Source organism: Bufo gargarizans, chromosome 4 (genome assembly GCF_014858855.1).
Source record: "Bufo gargarizans isolate SCDJY-AF-19 chromosome 4, ASM1485885v1, whole genome shotgun sequence".
Taxonomy (NCBI): domain Eukaryota; kingdom Metazoa; phylum Chordata; class Amphibia; order Anura; family Bufonidae; genus Bufo; species Bufo gargarizans.
The window spans coordinates 138712199-138726947 of NC_058083.1; the positions used below are offsets into that span (position 1 = coordinate 138712199).

At 42.5% G+C, this 14749-nt stretch overlaps 1 protein-coding gene across 1 annotated transcript in view; it reads right to left on the reverse strand.

Moving 5' to 3' along the window:
- PLS1 (plastin 1) overlaps window positions 1-14749 on the reverse strand; it is an 89724-nt gene that overhangs the window by 19471 nt on the left and 55504 nt on the right. The window contains exons 8-11 of the mRNA XM_044291033.1: window positions 8416-8490; window positions 6625-6817; window positions 890-968; window positions 618-732 (exon numbers count right to left, since the gene is read on the reverse strand). Coding sequence (XP_044146968.1) covers window positions 618-732; window positions 890-968; window positions 6625-6817; window positions 8416-8490 — 462 coding nt within the window. The remainder of the gene's footprint in view (window positions 1-617; window positions 733-889; window positions 969-6624; window positions 6818-8415; window positions 8491-14749) is intronic.

The window sequence follows — 14749 nt, forward strand, 5'->3', positions numbered from 1 at the left end:
AATGGAGCCAGAAGTACAGCGCCATCTACTGTGTACTTGCCATGCCTGGTTGTTGCTGCTTATCGGAATGAAAACTGAATTGCAGTAACCTGGCATGGCAACTACACAGTTGATGGAGCTGTGCACCCAGTGCTGTTCCCTGTGTTAGTTTATGCACCTGACAGCAGAAAACAGCTGATTGGTGGGGGTGCCGCATGTTGGAACCCAATTGATGTGATGTTGATGACCTGCTACTCTAAGGATAGGTCACCCAGAACGCCCATTTAGACCTAGAAGCAAGACAGTTCATTCACAAATCCCAGAAGTATATCTGAGACCAGTCTCGTTCCTGTAACTGATCTACACATTCACCAAATGAAATACTTGTACTTGTCCAAAATATCAGTATATCATCAATGTATCTTAATCATAAGGACATCTATAGAAATGATTAGGATTCGTCTTGATCAGTTTTTAAGATAAAACATACTGCAAAACTGTGTGCACACAACCCAAGCGCCCATTATGTAAATTATTTTGGGAAGTTACATGGGTGAGTAATAATAAGAAACTGCACTCGATTGTGGCGCCATATTGTTGTATTATGCTATAACTCACAATATGCTATCCACACAGACCTTTCTCATATGTCCACCAAGAGCTGAAAATGGTGGTTTATTAACACGATCCCAGTCAACTGGCACTCTTATTTGATCGTACAGCTGGAAGATCACCAAAGAATCATTTAAATCACTAGAAATAAAGGAAAAAGAAAGTCTTATCAATTTCAGATATATTAATACAATAATATAACTATAACCAACCTAAGTCACCTGAAGTTATGCAATAATTCAAGCAGTATTTTAATTTAATAAAGTAAACATATAGCACAGTGATGAAAAATACTTACCTGTACATGTGGTTTACATACGGGTTCACACCAAGTGAATTCATCCAGTTGCGGAATGTCCTCTCCTCATTGGTTTCCCCTGTATTCATGAATGACAAATACTATTAATAAACAATATACTGTACCATATAACACATTATTTAGAGCTCCTGTATGTGAAATACTAAGCAGGGAGCAGTGGAACACTCATCATTAGCAGTACAATTGGGATCTTCTGGTATTGAAGGAGCATGGAGCAGTAGCTTGGAAGACTAGTACAATATGTGCTTTATGGTTTGAGTGGTTGGTTTAAAAGTTAGAATAATATGAGGAAAATTTTGAATTTGTATTATTCAGTCACCATTTTTAAAATGTACACAGTCACCACCATCAACATGGAAACTATGAGCACATTAAAGAGGATCTGTCACTAGATTGTACAATTCAAACTGTGTACATTATTAAATTAATACCCGATGAGGCTGGTGTACTTACATTGAAAATCTGTGTCCTAATGATATGATAATAAAAGGGTTGTGCCAAGTTTGCAAGTTATCCCCTATCCACAGGTCCCTTTCCCCAGATCTGATGGAGCACCAGGTCGAACATGAGCCCTGCTGCTCCATTTCGTTCTCAATGGGACTCCCGGAGTTCCATAGCCGAGCGCTGTACTTGGGTATCTCCGGCAGTCTCATAGAAAATGAATGGAGTGACAGGGCACATGCATAACCTGCCATTCAATCATATCAGGGGAATGGAGTCTGTGGATAATTTGCAAACTTGGCACAACCCTTTTAAGATGAGCTTTTTAAGAATCCTAACTTTTAAAATGGATAATGCATAACTATTCTGGCATGGATTTTTAAAGTAAGTACACCAGTCTCAATAGGTCTAAGAAATCTGTATATTAAAGTATGCATTGTGAAACCTGGTAATAAATCCTCTTTAAGTGCTATGATGAAACAGATTCTAATGAAGATCACCGCATGATAGGCCGACCAAGAGTTATCTCCACCAGCCTCAAAAATGGTAGGTCAACAACCCATCAGATGACAATTCAGTTGAATGCTGCAATGAGTTCAAGCAGCAGATAAATCTCAACTATTTAAGGGAGACTGCATGAATTAGGCTACTATGGTAGAACTGCTGCAAGAAAAGCACTAGTGAGGGAGAATAGAGAAAGGCTTGCTTGGACCAAGGACCAGAAGCAGCACACATAAAGACCAGTGGTCTGATGAGCCCATATTTGACCATTTTGGAGGTAACCACAATGCCTTCCTTACACAGAGAGAAGGTAAATGGATGATGCCTGCATGTGTGGTTTCCACAGTGAAACATGGGCAATATATTCAGAATTAAGGGCATATTTGACCAGTATGTTAACAGCTGTCTACAGTGACACCATTCAATCCCGTTTGTATTTAGTTGGGCCATCAACTATTTTTTAGCTTCGTTTGAAACAGAATTTTACACCAGAATTGTGGTACAATTTTGGTGCATCACAGACCACTCCCCTTTCAATGAAGCCACACCCCTTGTCAAGCTAGGCGCTGACAATTTCTCTAAACTTAGATGAGTCACATTTTGGTATCATTTATGCGCTCACGTTAGTAAATGTGACCTTCTAATACAGGTTAAACAGTTTCTTTTTCTATAGGAATATCCCAGACCACCCTAGTCCACTGCGACCACCCAAGGGGAAGAGATAAAAAATTAAATAAAAAATCATTGCTTTGTTTATTTGGATGTAGATATCCACAGTCTCCAAAGCTCCTTCAACACCAGATTTAATTTATAGGGAGTCTGTCACCTAATCTAGCGTTTTAGACCACCGCTTAGATCAGGTTATAGACTGTTTTGCCCCCATTACATTGGTACCACTCTCGTCTGTGTCCCTCGTTGAGATCATGAAAAATACACTTTATACATTTATGCAAATGAGCTCCAGCAAGTGCCCAAGGGCAGTGTTACTGCCGTTAGTGCCCAGGCCTCTCGGTGATGTGCCCAGAAAACCACACCTCTTACAGCCCTCTGGCCCACCCTTCTTTTCTACCATCACGTCCTCCTCTGGCTCCCTGATCTTGCGTGTGCGCTGCTCCACAGTTGACCTGCCCATGCGCACTGCTCTGCCCATTATGAGCAGAGGAACCACCAGTCATATCTCGCATGTGCCAGTCTTTGTAGTTTTCTGGGCACATCTCCAAGGGGCATGGGCACTTGTGACAGTAAGCTCATTTGCCGAAGCTCATTTCCATAAGTTTATAAAGTGTATTTTTCACGATCTCGACGAGGGACACAGACAAGAGAGGTACTATTGTAATGGGGGCCAAACAGTCTATAACCTTATCTGAGCGGCCTAAAATGCTCATATTAGGTGACAGACTCCCTTTAAATGTCTGACCCAACATACATTAAGTTAACCCACCCATTTATCAACGGGACCCTGTAGTCAATCCATAGAGTTATAATATATCCCCTGGAAACGGAAACTGAATGACAACCTGAATTTATAGTATAATAAATACATTGAGCATGCACAGGGCATCAATCTCAGAAAAGGCAAGCAAAGTATGGGTCTAGATTCAGCAACAGGCAATGACAATAAACCAATTCACAACCAATAGCATCTAAAAAAAAACTCATAGGAATTCTGAAGACACTTAACTGAGTCTGATAAAATCACATTTTACTATTAAAGGGATTTTCCAGGATTTTCATTTTATTGACCTTTCCTTAGGATAGGCCATCAATATCAGATCTGTGGGGGTCAGACTCCGAGCATCCCCACTGATCAGCTGACTGAGGGGGCAAAGGCCCTTTATTTTGTAACTGTATGGATGGGACTTTGCATCAGTGGGCTGTAATACCACGCATAGCCACTAAAAATCATATAGCACTGTGCCTGACTAACAAAGAAGGGGAAGCGACACTCGCCAGAGAGCTGCGGCTGCTTTAGTCAGCTAGTCCTCGGGGGTGATACATAGTCTTCGGATATTGATGGCCTACCATGAGACAGGAGATCAATACTAAAGTCAAGAATTTTTTTTTTTGCTTTATAAGCATTTTATGAACTAAATATTATAGAATAGAAAATGAGTGTATTTTACAACAATAAACATAAAATTCAAAATAGTTTCAGATTTTGCCTGTTGATAAATCTATATCAACCTGCCTAATATCCCACAAGCTGGACAGCCCAACAAATAAACATGAAATAATAGAAAAGCATGCATATTTCATGTATCTATTCTCAGCTGATATGAAATAATCTAAGCAGTTAATAAGTCATACTTATTAAAGCCTAGTAAAGACAGTAACACAAAGCTCAGCCTCCTGGACCCGTGTGAGTATGCATTGCAGAATATAGAGAACTGGGATACATTCCAGCTGTGGAATTAGATTTTAAAGCAAGTATGTGCCATGTACGGAAGGTAGAAATTATCTTTTAAACCAGGTGTCTCATGCAAAGGGTTATAGCAACATCACTCTAGAACAGATCAAGCAAATCTTAATATACTGTACCTACTACATATGTGAGAGTGATATCTATGGTCCACGGATTAAATAGAAAAACAGAATTATAAAATATGCTAATATAAAAGAACTGTAGATCCAGATATCACTTCTAACCCAAAATAAAATAAACCATGTTTCTTGGCACTATAAGGTGATATGGAACCCACATATGACACAGACATCTTACCTGTAGAAATCTACGGGTATATGCTCAAACCGTACCCCTGTATTGTGGCATGTCATTACTGAGGTGTTCTTCCTTAGAAGCACTGATAGAGGCAGAATTCGGTGGCACAAAAACTGCTTAAAGGGTTTCTACCACTTAGGTGTCACATATTTAGCTGTCAGACACTAGCGATCCGCTAGTGTCTGCTCTGGCCAACCATCCTAATATAATTGCTTTTGGGGCGGTGGTTTGGCAAAAAAAACTACTTTTATTAATATGCTAATGAGCCTCTAGGTGCTATGGGGGCGTCATTAGCACCTAGAGGCTCCGTCTACCTTCAGAAACTGCCGCCGCCGAGCGCGTCCCTCCAGCCCGCCCATCTCCTCCTGAATGCGATCCTCGTATGTATTCTGCGCATGCGCAGTGAATGTCTGACCGCTTCCTTGCTCAGACATCTCCACTGCGCCTGCGCGATGACGCCATAGTGCTCCGAGGAACAGGCGCAGTGGAGATGTCTGAGCAGGGAAGCTGTCAGACATTTACTGCGCATGCGCAGAATACATACGAGGATCGCATTCAGGAGGAGATGGGCGGGCTGGAGGGACGCGCTGGGGGCGGCAGTTTCTAAAGGTAGTCGGAGCCTCTAGGTGCTAATGACGCCCCCATAGCACCTAGAGGCTCATTAGCATATTAATAAAAGTAGTTTTTTTTGCCAAACCACCGCCCCAAAAGCAATTATATTAGGATGGTTGGCCAGAGCAGACACTAGCGGATCGCTAGTGTCTGACAGCTAAATATGTGACACCTAAGTGGTAGAAACCCTTTAAGGGCCTGAATGAGACCAAATTCTGCCCACTTTCATAGTTGCACGTTCAAGTCTCTAACACCGTGATTAGGACATCTGTCTGTTGAACCACCTTCACAATTTTGTTCTTTCATAGATATTGTATTGAAATATAAACTACAGGGTAATGGTTTGTCAATCAAAGGGGTTCTCCAGCTAGTAAGATAAAAAAAAAAAGTCATACTCTCCTCGTTGATCCCTCTGCTACTCCTGTTCCTAAGCTTCCCCCTTCCTGCCGGTCTCTACTTCCTCGTCCCTCTTGGCACAGAAAATGTGACCTTTCAACCAATGACTGGTTGCAGGCTTGACCCACCTTAGCTGGTACCTCCCTGGGCAATCACACTTTCATGTTGAGAATTCCAGGAGGTAGACACAGTCAGGGACCAGGGGAAGTGTCATTATATTTTATGATTGATTTATTTCATTCATATGTATAGCACTTACATAATACAGAGATTATCGTTACTGGCATCAGTCTCCATCCCCATTGTGGCTGACAATATAAATTACAAATGTGCATGTTTTTGGAGTGCTGGAGGAAACCCATGCAAACATGGGAAGCACATACAGACTCCATGCAGATGTTGCCCTTGATTCAAATCCAGGACCCCAGCACCACAAAGGAACAGTGCTCATCCACTGAGCCACGGTGCTGCCTGTAAAATAACAGGATTGGAGGGGGATCAGTGAGGTATGACGTCTATTATTTTTTTAAACCATACTGACCCTTTTTGTAAAAAAATAAGTTAGTAAAAATTTTGTAATAAAAAATATTGCCGTATCGTGTCTGCTAATGGCAATTAGTATTATCAAAATGGTGTACATTGCAAAATATACAGTATTTGACAAAACAGGGCATGTTAGACATGTCTATTCCTTACATCATGCACCGTACTTGTACACCAATAATTTGAGCACAAAAATGCAGTTCTTTAGTAAATCAGGCCCATTTCACTTCTTTCACATGGTTTTTCACAACTGACAATATAGGGATAAAAAGGGTCAAAGCCCATAAATTTGGGGCATCCCATGTACTTCATCTTTGCCGCAATTTACAGTGCACTCTCTGGTGCATTTTGCTTAGTTGATTTCCCATTGTACAAGCTTGGTATGTCCCAACCTCTCCCAGTAAAGTGTGCTCTCTTTCCTTAGTGATGTGGAAATATATTACAGCAGAGCCTGTACAATAAAACCTTTATTACATCCATGACTTTTTGTCATTTATCTTACCTTCTATTTGGTTCATGAAATCATAACCGTTGACTTTGTTCAGAGCTGGGTACATATTAAACAGATTTGCTACAAAAGCCAAGTTCAGTTTAGGGTTTCCAGAAACGACATCTGATGGTGTCACAAATTGTCTGCAGCCCAGTTTGTCTGCTTGGTTAAGCATGTAATTAGCCCTTTTCAGATCATTAGGCTCCTACCAAAACAAGACCAATTTTTTATATCCCGTTAGTTTTATTACATCATATCCACATATTAGGCTTTAAGTTAAAGTTTGTACATTTGCCTGCCATACATGCTTATAGGAATAATTTCTTAGAAATCCTGTAAACCTACTCACGTGTTTTTGTAAGGTAGGATTGTGCCACACTACCAGAGGAAACAGCATTATCGAGGTAATAATATACACAGGCGAGCCCCATTGTTATGACCACTTCCTACTTTCGATGTTGGCAGGGCACAGCTCATGAAGGAAGTCACGTGTCATGAAATGGCTTGGTCGGTATTATAAGGTATGTGATGGGCTGTCTGCACACATATCCCTAATTGCTGTCATGGGTAAAAGGGGAGATTTATGAGGTGCTAAAAGGGGTGATTGTTGGCTTTCGGGCAAGAGAGTATTTTTAAAACTGCGCCTTTTGAGAACATGCTGCTGTGGTGAAAGTGTATTGTGAGTGGAAAAATGGTAACATTGCAAATAATCAATGTGGAAACTGCGGAGAACCATGTGCCATTGAAGTGAGAAGGTGAACGTCGGCTACGAAGGTGCGTTAGGGCGAACCGACACGCTGCAATAGAGCAGCTCGCCACCAAAATGAACCATGGTGCTACCAGACGTGTGTCTAAAACAACAGGTCAGTGAACCCTACTGCGTATGGGTCTTCAAAGCCGACAAATGGTCACCGCACCTCTGCTAACGAAGTTGCATTGGAAAAAAAGGCTTACATTTTCACACCAGTATCGGAATTGGACCTCCGCTGGATGGCAAAGAGTTGTCTTCTCTGATGAGTCATGTTTTCTTCTTCATTGAATGGATGGACATTAGCATATCAGGCAAGAAAGATCAGAGAACAAACAGCTTGCAACCATCACTGGAAGAACACAACCTGGTCTGGCAGCGCTATGGTCTGAGGAATGTCATCATGGCATTTTTGGGCCCACTCATCCATGTGGAAGGCACGCTCAACCGATCTGGGTATAAATCCATCCTTGCAGATAACATACACCAATACATGCCTATTGTGTCCCCTGGGGCAGATGGGATCTTCCAGCAAGACAATGCAACATCTCACACAGATAGAAATGTCCAACATTGGTTGGAAGAGCATGACTAAGACTTCCAAGTACTCCCATGGCCCCCTAATTCCCCAGACTTGAACCCAATTTAGCAGCTTTGGGACCTCCTTGATTATCTGTATCTTGAGGATTGCAGACCCATTGACTTGAATAATTCAAACGGCTGGTCCCGGTATATTGCAGAGCCGCCGTTTGCACTCTGCAATACAGACACGGACGGCCTGCGGTCGTGTGAATGGACCCTTAAGCGGAGGAGCCGGAAGTCCTGTGGCCCAACAGATATACTATGACTGGTGAAATTTATAGCACAAATGTGTACCAGCTCATAGATTTTCTGGCACATAGAAAGTCAAAGATTTGACAAATTTAACTTTGTTGTATTTTGGTATAAATAAGTGTAGGAAATGCCAGTTTTAGTAAATTTCCACCTAATGTTTTGTCTATAACTAACAAATACAGTTCTAAAAAAAGAGTGAAAGATTAAAAGTGTAAACTTACATTGAAACCAGAGAAGTCTATGAAGCCGTCCTTAGGGGCTATCTCCCTCAACAAGTGGAAATAAGCTTTAGAATCCTGGTTTAGAAAAGAAAACAATAAGACAATGCACATCTAATAGCTAGCACAGTAAAGTCATTGCTGCATAATGTGCTGTATGCATTAGAAAAAGCAAATAAATACACACACATCATTGTCAGAGCTCTGTGTCCAATCAGCCCCTAACAACTTCTTTCAGTTTAAATTGGGAAAGGCTGTAATCTAAGAGAGATCTAAGCAACAGACCATGCAGATCTCTCTAGATTCTTGTGCCCAAGAAAGGGGTTGCTTCATCACAACAACCCTACCTCTGAATACAGCTGCTTCAGCAATCAGACTACTGTGGTTCTGGCTCCAGGAAGACCCAGTGATCAGCTGTTATCCCCAGCGAAAGTTCTGTCAGCCTCACAATTTGGCAGCAGCCAATGCAGAGAAAACGTTGACACCCATTAAAATGAATAGATGTTCATTCAATATTTGTCTGGGCTGAGTCCATTTACTTAGGCTACTTTCACACTTGCGGCAGGATGGATCCGACAGGCTGTTCACCATGTCGGATCCGTCCTGCGGCTATTTCACCGTGCCGCCGGACCGCCGCTCCGTCCCCATTGACTATAATGGGGACGGGGGCGGAGCTACGGTGGAGCACGGCGAAAGCCGCCGGACTAAAAAGCCTGACATGCAGTAATTTTAGTCCGGCGGCCTTTCGCCGTGCACCGCCGTGCTGTTTCGGAGCTCCGCCCTCGTCCCCATTATAGTCAATGGAGACGGAGCGGCGGTCCGGCGGCACGGCGAAATAGCCGCAGGACGGATCCGACATGGTGAACAGCCTGTCGGATCCGTCCTGCCGCAAGTGTGAAAGTAGCCTTAGTGGCTCTCCACTCACATTTGAGCATGGAACACCTTTGTATAATACTCATATACCGGGCATATGGACAGGGCTTGTCTGAGAAAACCCCTTAAAGGGGTATTCCCATCTCAGACAATGGGGGCATACCGCACCTACACCGAGAACGGAGCGCGGAAGGTGGTGGCTGGAGGAGTTTGTTTTTTCCCAGGTCAGGCTACCGCCAAGCGCTTTCCCCACAGAAGTTAATAGGAGCGCACTATGCTTGAGCGGCAACTGGTTCCATTCATTTCTATGGGGCCGACGGAAATAGCCCCATAGAAATTAATAGAGGATGGCTGCGCATGCGCAGTGAGCCCTCCACAGCCTTCAAGGATCCGTTCTCAATGTAGGTGCAGGTCCCAGAGGTGGGACCCGCACCAATCAGACAATGGGGGCACATCCTAATGATATGCCCCCATTGTCTAAGATGGGAATACACCTTTGAAGGGATTTCCAAGATAATTAAAAATCTTGGACAAAGCCCTTCAATACCAAAAATAAAAAAAAGCTTCTTATATTCACCCCTTTCTTCAGCGCCATTCTCTGTGGTGCTGGTGCAGGCCTCCTGTTGCCAGGGCCGCACCGCCAATTTGGCGAGGTGAGGTGATTGCCTGAGGCGGCGTGGCCCTGGTGACAAGTGGGGGGCGGCGGCAGGGCACATGGAGATGAGCGATTCCACTGTGGAAGCGCTCATCTTCATAGTCACCTGTATCGCCGTCCTCAGGACAGCGATACAGATGGATGCTGTGGGGCAGGGGAGAGGCGTTTCCCTTTTCCATTCCTCTGATAGGCTGCAGGCACTAGGCCTGCAACCTATCATAGGCCGGTGCAGGCGCCGCACGCCGCCTGAGCCATACAGCACAGGACACAGGCCGGAAGAGGCCTGCATCGCATCGCTGCCAGCCTGATGGAGGTAAGTATGTAGGTTTATTTTTTTTATATGATACAATACAGGAGCACTACGGGAGCACTTGTTACTGGCACATGATTGGGGGACACTTGTTACTGGCACATGATTGGGAGGGCACTTCTTACTGGCACATGATTGGGGGGCATCTAACGGGGGCACTTCTTACTGGCACATGACTGGAGGGCATCTAAGGGGGACTTCTTAGTGGCACATGATTGGGGGGGCATCTATGGGGGCACTTCTTACTGGCACATTATTGGGTGGCACTATGGGGGCACTTCTTACTGGCACATTATTGGAGGGCACTATGGGGGCATCTACTGAGGCCACAAAGAAGGGGTATTTTATATGGGGAGCTCTGTATTGGGGCAGTTTATACTTGGGTACTATGGGGAAGGGGGCAGATGATTACTATGGGGTCATCTACGGGGGGCACTAAGAAGGAGTATTTTATACTTGCAAATTATGGGGGACACTGAGGGCATCTACTGGGGCACTGTATAGGGGCATTTTATACTGGCACATTATGGGGGGCACTAGGAGGAAGAGGGGAGAGGAGCACTATGGGGGCATTTACTGGGGCACTATATAGGGGTATTTTATACTGGCACATTTTTGAGGCACTATGGGGGGCACTAAAGGGGGTATTTTTTGCCCTGGCACACATTATAAGGGGGCATTTTTTGTACTGTCACATTATGAGGAGAATTATTACTACGGGGGGGGGGGGCATTATGGTGGGCTTTATTACTACTGGGGGTCTATGGGGAACATGATTACTTGTATGGGCACTATGGGAGCATTATTACTTATGGGGCACAGTGGGGACAAGTTGGGGGCACTGTAGAAGCACTATTACTACCATGTGTGCTCTAGAAGAGAATTCTTACTATTGGTGGGACTTTTGGGAGCATTATTACTGTTGGGCCACCTTGGCATAGTATCATCTAACCACAATTGTTTTTGAGGGACGTTATGTTTACACTATTAGTGTCAGGGGCCCTATTTGCTGGGCGCAGTTATTTTAGGACACTGCGTGCCAAAAATTATTGAAGGGCACTATCTTCATGGCACTAGTATTATCAGGGGGTTTATCTTTTTCTGCAGTATAATATTGGGGAACACAGCGGCACAGTATTGGGGGTGGTATGATGATTTGTCCAGAAGATGGGAGGATGATGGAAAAGTAGTAAACTAAGCTTTTTTTTGTCAAACTGCAGAAACGAGAAATGCGTGAAAAATGGTGGTCTGGTCTGAAGGTCTGAAAGGAGAAGATGAGGAAAGAGAACATCTACATCAAAGGAGACAGCACTGGATGTAAGAGGTATGTGGGGCTGTATTACCCTGTATGTTCGCCTAAGGCAGCAGAAAAGCTAGGTGCACCCCTGCCTGTTGCTTGTTAACAAACTGCAGCGGAGGACATGCCGGTATACAACAGGTGAATGTAGCAGACAATCTTTTTCTCACACTGTGTACTGTCCACATCTGTATCTCCGTTCTGTAGCCCCGCAAAAAAAATAGAACATGTCCTATTCTTATCCATTTTATGGACAAGAATAGGCATTGTTACAATGGGTCCACAAGAAAAACAGATGCAACAAAGACGTCACACAGACGTCATCTGAATTTTTTCCAGATCCGCTTTTTGCGGACCGCAGAATACAGATGGTCGTGTTATTGCACCCTAAGGCTGAGGTCAGTTAATGGCTGCAGTAGTGATGTTCTGTGAACCTGCATATCATACATCACAGTGTCGTTATGTGCATAGTGACATGCAGCTGTATGACATGTGACTCTGCAGCCACTCATTGTCCTCAGTGTGCGGTTTGTAAAGAAGCAGCAGCAGGGGGACCAGACCAGGGCTGCCAAGAACAGCACTGGAGAAAGGGTGGGTATAAGATGATACTACTGCAGGGCTTGTCTGAGATTTTTAATAATCTTGGACAACCCTTTAATTAATACCCCTTAATAACTAACATACATGGCTACATCAGTTTATTAACTCAGAAGCACATCATCCCTTAAAAAGTATCATACATCTCAGTTCTGCATTTCAATGCATTAGAATATCAAACAGTTAAAGTTTATAAATATTAATTTGATTTAGATTTCTCTTTTGTTCATTCACTTTGGATTTTATTATTTGACGACAACAAACTATTAACACAGTTTTTTAAAGCATTCTTACTTTGCAGTATATGCTGTATATATATATATATACAGTACAGACCAAAAGTTTGGACACACCTTCTCATTCAAAGAGTTTTCTTTATTTTCATGACTATGAAAATTGTAGATTCACACTGAAGGCATCAAAACTATGAATTAACACATGTGGAATTATATACATAACAAAAAAGTGTGAAACAACTGAAAATATGTCATATTCTAGGTTCTTCAAAGTAGCCACCTTTTGCTTTGATTACTGCTTTGCGCACTCTTGGCATTCTCTTGATGAGCTTCAAGAGGTAGTCATCTGAAATGGTTTTCACTTCACAGGTGTGCCCTGTCAGGTTTAATAAGTGGGATTTCTTGCCTTATAAATGGGGTTGGGACCATCAGTTGCGTTGAGGAGAAGTCAGGTGGATACACAGCTGATAGTCCTACTGAATAGACTGTTAGAATTTGAATTATGGCAAGAAAAAAGCAGCTAAGTAAAGAAAAACAAGTGGCCATCATTACTTTAAGAAATGTTAGTCAGCTGAAAAATTGGGAAAACTTTGAAAATAAGGGCTATTTGACCATGAAGGAGAGTTATGGGGTGCTGCGCCAGATGACCTGGCCTCCACAGTCACCGGACCTGAACCCAATCAAGATAGTTTGGGGTGAGCTGGAACTCAGAGTGAAGGCGAAAGGGCCAACAAGTGCTAAGCATCTCTGGGAACTCCTTCAAGACTGTTGGAAGACCATTTCAGGTGACTACCTCTTGAAGCTCATCAAGAGAATGCCAAGAGTGTGCAAAGCAGTAATCAAAGCAAAAGGTGGCTGCTTTGAAGAACCTAGAATATGACATATCTTCAGTTGTTTCACACTTGTTTGTTATGTATATAATTCCACATGTGTTAATTCATAGTTTTGATGCCTTCATAGTCATGAAAATAAAGAAAACTCTTTGAATGAGAAGGTGTGTCCAAACTTTTGGTCTGTACTGTATATATATATATATATATATATATATATATATATTTGTAACACCTCCGCTTGTGGAGGGTGTTAATGACTATCTTCTGGAAAACTGTCAAGTCAGCAGTCTTTCCCATGATTGTGTAGCCTACTGAAGCAGACAGAAGGATTATTTAAAGCTTAGGAAACCTTTGCAAGTGATTTGTGATGATTAGCTGATTAGAGTGTGACACCCTGAGTCTACAATATTGAACTTTTTCACAATATTCTAAATTTCTAAGATACTGACTTTTGGGTGTTCATTAGCTGTAAGCTATAATCATCAACATTAAAAGAAATAACCGCTTGAAATAGATCAAATAGACCGTTGGTGCAGCCTCATCTGGAATATGCAGTTCAGTTCCGGGCACCAGTCCATAGAAAGTATACTCTGCAGCTGGAAAAAGTACAGAGGAGAGCGACTAAACTGATAAGGGGCGTGGAGGGTCTTAGTTATGAAGAAAGATTAAAAGAATTGAATTTATTTAGTCTTAAGAAGAGACGTCTAAGGGGGGACATGATTAACCTATACAAATATATAAATGGGCAAGGGGGCGTTGCCTCTGACTGGAGAAGAAAAAGTTCAGTCTCCAAAAGCGTCAAAGCTTCTTTACTGTCAGAACAGTGAATCTGTGGAATATACTACCTCGGGACGTGGTCACAGCAGGAACAGTGGACAGTTTTAAAAAGGGTTTTTATGAATTCTTAAAAGTAAACAACATTAATGCTTATGAAAACGTGCAGAAATCTGAGTCTCACTTCCTTCTGGGATTTGAGTCCCCACCTATCCCTTAATTGAACTTGATGGACTTATGTCTTTTTTCAACCTTATCAACTATGTAACTATGACGGAGTGGGAGAATTGCCCAGTTCTTCAGTAATAAATGTAAAATAATAATAACATGATTTTCGTAAAACAAATATGATGTTTTCACTGCCTGGGCCTATAAATCAAAGTGGAGAGGGTGTGGCAGTTACAGAGAAAGTTGAGCCTCTAGATGCAACTGCAACACCCCCATTGTTCCTTTGTATATTTTAATTTTTTTTTATTTTTCACAGCAATGCAGGCATTCCCAATGCGGTTCCAACCTTTGATGGTTTCTTAATGTTATCAGTGTCAGTAGGATTAGGATGTTGCCTGCTTTTATTTTCTAGGTTGGTTAATTCTGTTGTAATATGTGAAATATCTTATTTTCTTTCTTTACTTATTTGCACTGTTGTTTGTTTGAAAATTCTGTGTGCATTCCAAATAAAAAAGAGGTTATTGTTATGGGTGGCGTTAAAGGAGAAGTATTCTTTAACCAGTTCCCAACCTCCATACGACTATATATGTTGTT